Genomic DNA, 11,041 nt, shown 5'->3' with positions numbered 1-11,041 from the left:
CAACGACGGTCGTGTGAGTCGTATGAGAAACGAAAGCGATCCCGAGGCGGATAAAGATACAGAGATGGAGGGAATGACCGAGGTTCGATTCTCTCATGTGTACTCGTTCTTTTAACGTCGAGAATAGAGAAAAGTGTAACGCCTACTCTCCGATATTTCTTCAGGTGCAGCAAGCCGGAACTTGCGACGAAAGTTATTTTCGTCTTGAAAGTTTCATAGCCCGCGATTCTTCTTCCGTTCTTATATTTCTTTATTTTTCCTCCTTTATATCATCCGCACACTTTACGACGAAACTATGTATGTCCACGTAAGGTCCTTCGTGCGCATCGTAACAGTTAGAGATATAGACTTAATCCTTTGCACTTTGGACATCGGTATTAGGCGAATAATATTTTGTATCATCGTTGTAATCTAGTTATTACATCCGAGGACACACACTTTACGAGTTAACATATTAGATACGTACTGACGTACGTTGCAAAGTCGGCGAGTGCTCTCGTGTGAATTCATTTTAGGATATCATCAATACCGGAGGAATTATAATGCCGATCCCGGATTCCAGAGCTAGGCAAATAACATATTTCAACTATACGTGATTTTTGACACAACATTACATTTTAAGTGAAGAGATTTTATTTTTTATTTTATATTCTTTTAATAATAAAATAGTTTTGTAAAAGCATTATTGGTGTATTTTTTTTTCTTACGTCTTGAAATGTATTTCGTAAATCGCGTATTTTGGTATTGAAAATATACTTTTCGACAAATTTTCTAATGATATTTTTTATATATATTTTATACACTTAAAATATATTTTTATAATATTTTTCCCAGCTCTGGGATTCGAGAACAACAAAGCATTCTCGAGAATCTCGCATCTTTTCGATCCTTTACTCGTGTGTGCCTCTTGTTTGAAGTGGTGAAAAAACGCGGAAAGAAAAAAAATATCTTTTCGCAGAAAAATGAGAGAGAAAGAGAGAGAGAGAGAGAGAGAGAGAGAGGGAGGGAGAGTAAGAGAGTAAGAGAGAAAGGAAGAGAGAGCACTCGAAGGGTATAGAGTATCCGTTCGTAAGTAGTACGTTTCTCAAATATAGTTAATAAAACGTTGGGGCGAAGAATATTTTTTCTAGGAATGTTAGTGGACCAGGCAGCAGGAACATTAATATCGTAAAACCGCGGCGAATTTCATAATTTATAAATTGCAAGAAAACCAAAAAAAAAAAAAAGAAAATACAAAACCGAAACTATAAGAAGAAGAAAAATTAAATGTACGGGGAAAAAAAGAAACGTTGGCCATCGGTTAAGGGAAATACAGTGGGACTTGTAATATTCTCAAATGATACTCGAATGAGTAAATATGAATGAAATAGTATAAAAGAAAGAGAGAAAGAGAGAGAATGAAAGAAGGAGAAAGAGTGCAGAATTCATAGGCAGTAAAAACTTTTTTTAGACGTCCTGAAGAGGAGAAGCGAGTGGATGAAAACGAGAGCGAAAGAATGAAAGAAGACATAGAAAGAGCAAGAAAAGAGTGAGAATGGTGTGTGTGTGTGATGTGTATGATATCTACAGGCTAAGCTAGAAAATGAAAGGGAAAAAGTGTAAGTGGGAAAGAAAGAGTAGAAGCGAAATGAGTTGAGAAAGAGTGGCATTAACAGAGGTAAAGAAACAATATGAAAACGATAATATTATAAGCAACAAGAAGTGCTTTTATGAAATACAATATTATTTATACCATCCTGACATATATGTATATATATTTACACGTATGACATTCAGAGATGACACATATACGTATATATATATATACACATATACATTATATCTATATACGCTAAGTGATAAGGTAAAAGAGAGGAATCATGTATTATGTAACAACACAAGGTATAGATAAGTATATATTAATATATTACACAAATACACATATAAATATACATATAAAAATATACATATATATTAAAAATTATGACCTATTATGACTATGATAATATTATTAATATTGTAATAATTCGTAGTATTATATTGTGACTAGTACAGCATTAAGATAATAAAGGTTGTCCTGTATGTGAACACATGGATATTATCAAAAATATTGATTTGAAAAATTTAGTAATCTCTCGTACCATTTCTTTTTCATATTCTGCTTTTTCGTTTACAACATATTATTAAATTTCTTCGCCTTCAAATTTATTTCATTTACATTACGTACATATTTTATTCGCAATAAATTACCCATGAATTCAAGCATAAAGGTAAGTACACCATTAAAAACTAATATTAATGTAATTAACAATTTGTATGTTAGAAATTAATTCTATCAATAATTAGTAAAATAACAGTTAAATCAATAGACTGTTAATAGTATTATTATTAATTAGTAAATAATTGTTAATATATAATTACAAATGCTATTATTAATTACAAATGCGCATTTTGCGTTTACACATATTATACTATATTACACCATATTATTATCATGATTGATTACTAGAAATTCATTTACGAAATATGACACACTATTTGTTAATATTACAGATATTACAGATATATAGATATCTGATAATTTGATATCTGATAAGTTGACATAGTTAGTGACAGTAAGATATCGATTATATGGATGAGATAATAATATATCTCTCATCTACAATATATACAATACACGTATAAAACTTTCGATTATAAAGAACATAAACAAAATACTAAATAAAACTATATAAATCATATGTAAATATATGTAAATATAATAATATACAAATAATATAATTATTTTGACATAAATTAAAAGTATGAGTTTATTTATATATTTAACTATTAAGAAGGTTTTTTAATAAAAAGAGAAAATTATTATTGATAACTAACTGTTGATAAAGATAATTGATAAAAAATAAAGATAATTTACATTTATTTTAACTGGTATTTTGTGTGATACATCAGTACATACATATTTCCTTCTATTTCGATTTGATGAAATTAATTAATTTTGAAGTGTGTTGTTGATGATATAAAATTACGATATACACTTTCGAGATACGATACAATATCGAGATTATCTGTTTTAAATTATTTTGTCATAAAAAATGATAATGCATTTTTTTTCTTGGAATTTGTTCACCTTCTACATCATTATTTTATCAATAAATAAAAAAGACAAGTCATTTATAACAAGCGATAGAGGAAGAGGAAATAAATCACACAGAAAAAAAGACACTTTATCTTGCGAGCGTCAATGTCGCTACTTCCTGCAAAGGATGAACCGATTTGTCCTCGATTGGTTGCGTAATCATATGTACTCAACGCATGCAATATTACATCACTTTCACACATTCGGAGTAAAACGACACGTGCAGAGGGGCGTCTCGCACTGCGCGTCGATTCGCTCTTCTGTAATGAACGTATGTCCTTCAAGCGCGCATCGTCCGCGAGTCGTACAAATAGCGAAGACGTCTAAACGATCGTGATCAGTGAAGTGATACACAACAATGGAGAACAGTTTGGTTAACTGTTCCGCCGAAGGTACGTAAAATCTCCGATTAAGATTTATTATTATTTCTACCTCGGAAAATAAATAATTTTTTCGTGTTTTCACTCGAAATATGCTACAGAGACAATAAAAATTATTTGTCCAATCATTTTGCGATGTATCCTCCTGCCATTTTAATATTAAATCAGTAATTTTTATTGCTGTTTTCATTGTGTTGTATGTTTACTGTTGCATATTGTTTTCTTTTTGACATTTTTATTTGTTTTTTTAAATTAAACGCGAGAGAAACATATTTTGCTTGGAGATAATTGTTTTCTTACAATTTTATATATATATTTCATTTAATGCAATATATTTATTATTAATTTATTTTTATTTATTATCTATATTTATTTATTTGTATAGCTTTTAAAAGAACATATTATTTGCATTTTTAATAATCAGTTTTAATGATTATGTGACAACTAGAAAGTTTCAACTTTAAATGTATTCAAAATTTTAAATAAAAAATGATAGTCATTTATAATTCCATGTATTCCATTTATGATTCCGACTGGCAATGAATTGTTATCGTTATGAACTATTGCTGTGGCATTTTATCTGCTATCATGATCTTTTTCATATATAAGATGATAGTTCCTATTTTTATCATTATTTCTCCATTCATTATGTGACTATTATTTTATCTTTCCATGAATACCCGAGCAAGAGAAAAATCTTTAAAATTTTTTTCTGTTTAATTCGCAATAATGTATATAAAAATTAATGAAATATTATTTTTCTATATTTATTATTTTTGACAATTTTAAATAAGTCTTAATTGCGGCGATTGGATAAATTAATTATCTTAAAAGTCTTAAGTACATATTTCAAGCATTTATATAAGCATTTATATAAGCGATTTATATATAGTTAAACAAATGATGAATATAAGAAAATTATCTCTATGAGAGAATTTTACGATTTGCAGATTAGCAGATTTTTATGATTTTTGCAGATAAAGCAATGTAGAGATAGATCCATATCATGCCGCAAACGTGATTTCCTTGTTACGTTATCGTTTTGATAGTATTTCGAGATTCATGTCGATGATAATGTGATAAAACAGTCACATTATCATCTTTATATCAGGCAAATAAAATTTAATTTAAATTTTTTTGCTAGTTTTTTGCAGTGTTCGCATAACTAAAAAGCGTTTATGATAGGTAAAAGTTTGCTCAAATGAAGACGTTTGCAGAAATTTTTATAAGTCAGCGATATTCGAACATATCAGACGATGTTACTATGCTACGTTACAGGTGCATTTTATTAACTGAATGAAAAAACTAAAGTATATCAAATTACGTATATGTACGAATGTAAGAAAGTTTTTAAAGATTTAGAAAATTAGTTGTAATGAAGAAAAATTGTTGTAATAGATCGGAATATTTGTTATGATTCACATAGATCCATGGAAATTGTGTAGTTTTCGATCTGAAATGTTGTCTTCAAGATCACCTGATTTTCGTTTCTCCTTGTGTTGCGAAAGAAACTAGCGTTATATGAAAAAGAGGGAAAAATATTAGGGATTTCTAAATAGAAATTTTTTTTATACAGGATATCGCAGCATTTTTCGGACAATATACGAATAAAACTCATAAAAAAGTTATATGAATGTTATAAATGTTTTAATAAAAAATTATAACAAGAATATGAAGTATAACGACAATAGAGATTCGTTCTTATTGTAATGCTCGCTCTTAGTATAATGTAAGAAAAGGTCAATGATATTTATTAATATGTTTATGCGAATTGTATTTATTTGAGATCGCTGAAAATAACATTTGATAATTCAATTGCTAAATTATATTATAGATATATAATATCATATATTAGATATATAATATCATATTAGATATATTTAACATTTCGGACAGAAATAAGGAATAACAACGAATAAGTTGAACTCTTCATTTTCTACAATTTCAAAATATATTAATTGCAAACAAATATACAATTTCTACAATTTCAAAATATATTAACTGCAAACAAAAAATATTATTTGCAAACAAATTATAATTTATTTTTTTGCTGTATCATTCAAATTGAACGATATATGAGCAGGTCCCTTTCTCTCTGTATCTTTTAGAATTTTTCTATTATATTTTTCTATATTTTAATTATAATTTTTTTAATAATTAAGCATTTATGTTTATGACATATTTCTCTATATCCTAATTCAAAACATTTATTGGCGCAATTTCCCGACAAAAAATTCTTGCCCTTTTTTGTAGTGAAAAAACTAAAATAATGCAACATTAATTTAATAGGCAAATGTAGCCTTAATAGTGTTTTTCAATTAAGTCTGCGTGTTATCTGATAGTTGTTTACAATTTTATGATTTGCTACAATAAATTAATTCCATATTACGTCAGCGTCAATATGATATACTCGAGTGAATATAATTTGTACTTTGATTTTATACCTGATCTTTGCCATCTGATAATTGCCAGGCATAGAATTGTTCATATCCGTACCGAGAATGAATTTGCATCTGCGTTTCGCAAACAGTTGCACGAAATGTCCTTGAGTTAAGGACACTTCCTGTCGAGCAACTTTTTACAAATTTATAGTCCGTATTTCTATAGAATTAATTTTGTGACAGTTTGTGATAAGAAAAATATTTTTAAAATTTTAATTTTCACAATATTAAATATTAATAATAATAATGATTAATTAAGCTTCTAATTTAATTGAATAAATATTGTTTAAAAATAATTGAAAGTGCAATATCGAGTGTCAATAAAATATATAATAATAATATTGTTATAAGTGACAAATTATATCAATACTGAATCTTTTTATTGTTGATCAGTAATTTTCTTAATTATTCATATCAACAATATTCGATTTTGTCCATTCATTCTTAATAAACATGTCACCGTTAACTCGTTGCATAGTTACAGTTTATAGTTTATTTCGCCTACTTGTATGCCATATTATTGTACATAGAAAGGGTCAAATCAATTTATCTATCGCGGTCGCGACCATGAAATAATAATGCCAGTAAAACTGATCGCACGAGACTAAAATGCGCAGTATCATTTTAACGCAAACTTGTTCTAATCATAGCTTTACAGCCACTACATCAATTTGACATGCTTAATTTTGTTTAATCATGCTTTTCAGACAAGGTAAAGCATTTCCAAGCTTATCTGAGAAAATATGAGAATGATGATAAATTGGTGATTCTATTGGCCGTGGATAAGCCGGGATCGAAACCTGGTGACAATTATACATCGGTGGTGGTCAAGACGAAACTCGTTGGTACACGCGGGGACGGAAATCGTTAGTATTGTTATTATTATGCGTTAATTACGAAAGACAAATAAAAATTGCTAGTAAAACCGACGATGAAGCTCGATTCGACGAGATATAATTTTCATTGTCAGTTACATAACTTCGCAATCACATAAGTGGAGTGACGTCTTATTTTATTGTTGCATCACTAATTCAAGATACAACGAAATATTATTTTAAATGACAACTTTTCTAATAACTCGCTTTATGTGTATGATTGCAACTACAAATATATTAAAAGTGTATTTAATTCTTTTTAATTTTTAATTTTATTATTTTATTAATTTTATTATTAATTTATTTTTAATTTTATCGTTAGTCTATTTTTAATTTTATGTGTAAACTAAATTCTCTCTCTTTATCGTTTCTTTTTCCTTATGATTATTATTCAATTAAAATGATATGATTCCTTATCCTTATTATTCAATTAAAATGATATATCGCTCTATTGCACTCCTGCGAGAAATAGCTACACATAAGTGCGATATTCAATTGCATATCTTATAAACATAACATGTTCTTGAATCTTGTTTCTTTTTTTATTTATGCATAGCATATATCAAGAATGTTATAACGAAAAGTATCGTCCAAAAGCGTGCAATAGCTGGATTAATAGACGTCTATGCTTTATTCCGTGTGGAGAAACACGTCTATCAAAAAATATTGCCTGTTCTTGGGCCTTTTAATCCTCAATGTATAAACGCCGATAGGGAGAATGTAACAATGGAAGATCTAGCGGTGAAGGGATACATTAATTGCGAGAGGCGCAACTTTATGGATTTGGATCACACCGTCTGTGCCTTGAAGGTACGCATTTTTCAATTAATCATTTCGTAATCATTATTTATCTCGCGACTCGCGTATCTGAGATAAGAGATAATCGAATAGATGATTAGATCAAATTATAATTGCATCAAATGCGTCGCTGACAGATTCGCAAATTATTTTACATTCAACGTTTATAAATTAATATTATAACTTTAAAGATTATTAAGTATTATTAAAACGTAAAATACAAGTAAAAACTATAAGAAATAACCTAATATGTATATAACATGTGTGTAAGATCAGTGACACCTTTTTTGAATATATTTTTGCATAATCGAGCCAAGCAATAATTATCGATTATTATCTGGACGCAAAAGCAAAACGATTTTTAAAGATTGTCTAGTATCGTTAAGGTTAAAGTGATTAATGATATATGGTTGTCAGTCTTTTATGGAATGATCATAAGTTGGAGATCAAGATAAAGACTGTCAATATTAACCTTGCTCTTTGTATTCTTGCGAATAATTACGCAAATGATATTCATAAATTATTCATATTTTTTAATTAATATAAGATTGAATTATTTTTATGAAGATTTTTTGATTTTAAGTTTTAAATTAAAATTTGATCGTATAATAAAACTTGAAAATGAATTACAAATGTTTCATTACTATTATTATTACACATATACTATATTATTAGACACAACATATACTACACACTACTATCAGTTACTTAATTATATGTATATTTATATCTATATTAATATATTAATTATATTTAATATTATTATATATTAATTTAATATTAATATTAATATTAAATTAATATATAATAATATTATTGTAATTTAATATTTAATATTAATATTAATATTAATATTATAATATATTAATGTATTAATTATTATTATGTATTAATTATATATAAATTTCTATCTTTATTTATTTACAACGGTTATAAAAAATTTTTAATTTTTAATTTTTATCAACGTTATTTAATTTAATTTTTATCATATTAATCAGCATGTTATCATTTCTCGGCTTATCACTTCGTTAGAAATCTGTCAATAATTGTAGAAAGATAATTGTAGAAAGATCCATGAGTAAAATAATCGATATTTGACAATGTGCATATATATTTTTTAATATTTTCTCTTCAGAAACTTGCCAAATTTCACGCGTCGGCTTTAACAGTAAAGATCAAGGATCCGCAATTGTTCGGCGAATTAACCGAGTCTTTGGAAGAAGTAATTTACAAAGACAATTTTGAGACGACGCCAATGAGAATGTGTTCCAATATGTCTATGCAGTCGTCGCTAAAATCATTAGAATTAATAGAACCGCGAACGCAAGAACTGCAAGCTGTCATAGATCACATTGCCGATTATGTTGGTAAAACTTACGATATAATGTACCGGATATTCAATGGGCCGAAGGAGAAATATCACACAATCTGCCATGGCGATCCGTGGATGAACAATATGTTGTTTTTGCACGATAACGACGGCAAAATAATCGATCTAAAATTCGTCGACTACCAGATATGCAGGCATACCTCGATAGCCACCGACATCCATTACTTTATATACTCTAGCGTACAGTCGTCGTTAATCAAGGAAAGCTACGAGAGTCTTATTAGGATTTATCACACCGAGTTTCTCAAAGAACTCCGTCGATCAAACATAGACGAACAGATTTTAGCCGAACTCGACAAGGAATGGCTGGAGAAGGAACTGCAAACTTACTCACTTTACGGGGCGCTTATCGGATGTTTCATGGTGAACCCGATATTGGCCGAAGAGGAGGACGTGTTACAATTTGAAACAATCGGATTCAGCTCAGATAATCCAATGTACAGCTCCGATAAGCGTGTGATGAACGTAAGCCAGAAGAAACTCGACCGGATCGAAAGCGTCACATCCCACTATTACAGAAGGTATGTCTTGGGTATTATTAATGACGACCTCGAACCGATTTCTGCGACTCATAATGGATACGATGGAATTTATAATAGATATACTAAAAGTGTGTAAATACGAAATAAAAAATTGTTCATAACGATGAACTTATGAACAAATAAACTCTAGTGTTTCGAATACATCGAAACGGAAAAGAGGATATATAGTTTTTTAGAAGATTGTATATTTTGTGTATATATACACACGAGAAAATGATTGGAGTTGCTGTGTAATATTATAATAATATTTGAGCTATTTTTATAAAGTCTTTCAACGCGAAATATCTTTCCTACGTTTGCTTTGAAGTCGTAGATGCAATGTATTTCGAATAAAATGTATAATTAACTTTCATATCATATAAATGTGAATATATTATTATTTAAAAGAAATATCTTCAAATTTAAATCACCACCAGAATATTTCAACCCAACAAATATCTATTTTTGAAGTTAAATATTGTAATATATTGTACAAAAATAAACTGTAAAATAAACTTATTGCAATTACGTGTTATCTACAAAATATACTGTTTATATTTAATAATTTGTAATAGTATATAATCTATGTAAATGTATTTTTTTAGTAAAAAATATTTCCTTTTAACGCGACGGCATACATAAGGTGAAGAGGTATAATTTACATTGATTCCACGTTGCTTAAACTATTTCTTAACGATGTTCCGTAACGATGATTGAGTAACAATGTTCCATAAATGGTGATTTCTGCAAACGGCATGTTTCTCACAATACAATTTTGCCGAAATCTATTCGCAATGCCCATCTATTTCACATCGCTCTGCGGCATTATTTCATTATTTCAAAGTGCATATCGCCCTATGATTATTGTTGCCGGCGAGACCGCATTATAATGATGTAATCTTAGATGTTTATTAAGTCTCATCATTTTATATTGCGCGGATAAAGCTTTAATTAATAGCGCTTCACTTGACTAATTTCTTCAAAAGATTGTAAAAATAGATCATGATCAGATGATATCATCTTCATTCAGATCATTTATGCAGAAATGCATTTCTATATTATAAATATAAATGTCAATTAATAATAATTCAGCATTTGCGTCGATCGTACCATTGTACATTTGTAGTGCACGGTTAATACATTTACGTCATGTGTGTTATATGCAATTTAATTGTCACCTTTCTCACGTTCTTCGAAGTACGCTTATAAGAAAAGATGAAGATAGAATATATTTTAATATTTAAAACATGATATACCATAGTTTTACTTTATATATATGTAGCTTATTACGTACAGGAAGTGATAATTGATCGTAGATGATTTCATTAAATATGACGTCTGCAAGTGTTGTTAAAGGTATGTAAGAAATCAAGTAATTGTTTAGTTTATATTTTTAACTACGCATGAAGTAAAGTAAAAGAGCTCTATTAATCGGAAAACAAGATGTTTGGATATAATCGCGAACAATTTAATCATATTAAAGTATATCAAAAAAATTATTTATTAGCGAAATTTAAT

At 28.5% G+C, this 11,041-nt stretch overlaps 1 protein-coding gene across 1 annotated transcript; it reads left to right on the top strand.

Annotated features, from left to right (window-relative positions):
* Window positions 1-3,313: 3,313 nt before the first annotated feature.
* Window positions 3,314-10,067, top strand: LOC105248624. The gene is made up of 4 exons (XM_011253512.3): window positions 3,314-3,510; window positions 6,647-6,805; window positions 7,371-7,624; window positions 8,748-10,067. Exons 1-4 carry the CDS (start codon window positions 3,477-3,479, stop codon window positions 9,618-9,620), a joined length of 1,320 nt encoding a protein of 439 aa, XP_011251814.1. The 5' UTR covers window positions 3,314-3,476; the 3' UTR covers window positions 9,621-10,067.
* The last annotated feature ends 974 nt before the right edge of the window (window positions 10,068-11,041 follow it).

The sequence above is a fragment of the Camponotus floridanus genome, unplaced genomic scaffold (assembly GCF_003227725.1).
Source record: "Camponotus floridanus strain SB8 unplaced genomic scaffold, Cflo_v7.5 scaffold111, whole genome shotgun sequence".
NCBI classification, from domain to species: Eukaryota; Metazoa; Arthropoda; class Insecta; order Hymenoptera; family Formicidae; genus Camponotus; species Camponotus floridanus.
This window is presented reverse-complemented; position numbering and strand designations above follow the sequence as displayed.

Excerpts from the sequence above, each read along its gene's own strand:
- LOC105248624 (XM_011253512.3), top strand. The coding sequence starts at position 3,477 with ATGGAGAACAGTTTGGTTAACTGTTCCGCCGAAG. Across the intron at positions 6,806-7,370 it reads TACACGCGGGGACGGAAATC|CATATATCAAGAATGTTATA; the intron begins GTTAGTATTGTT and ends ATTTATGCATAG. Across the intron at positions 7,625-8,747 it reads ACACCGTCTGTGCCTTGAAG|AAACTTGCCAAATTTCACGC; the intron begins GTACGCATTTTT and ends TTTTCTCTTCAG.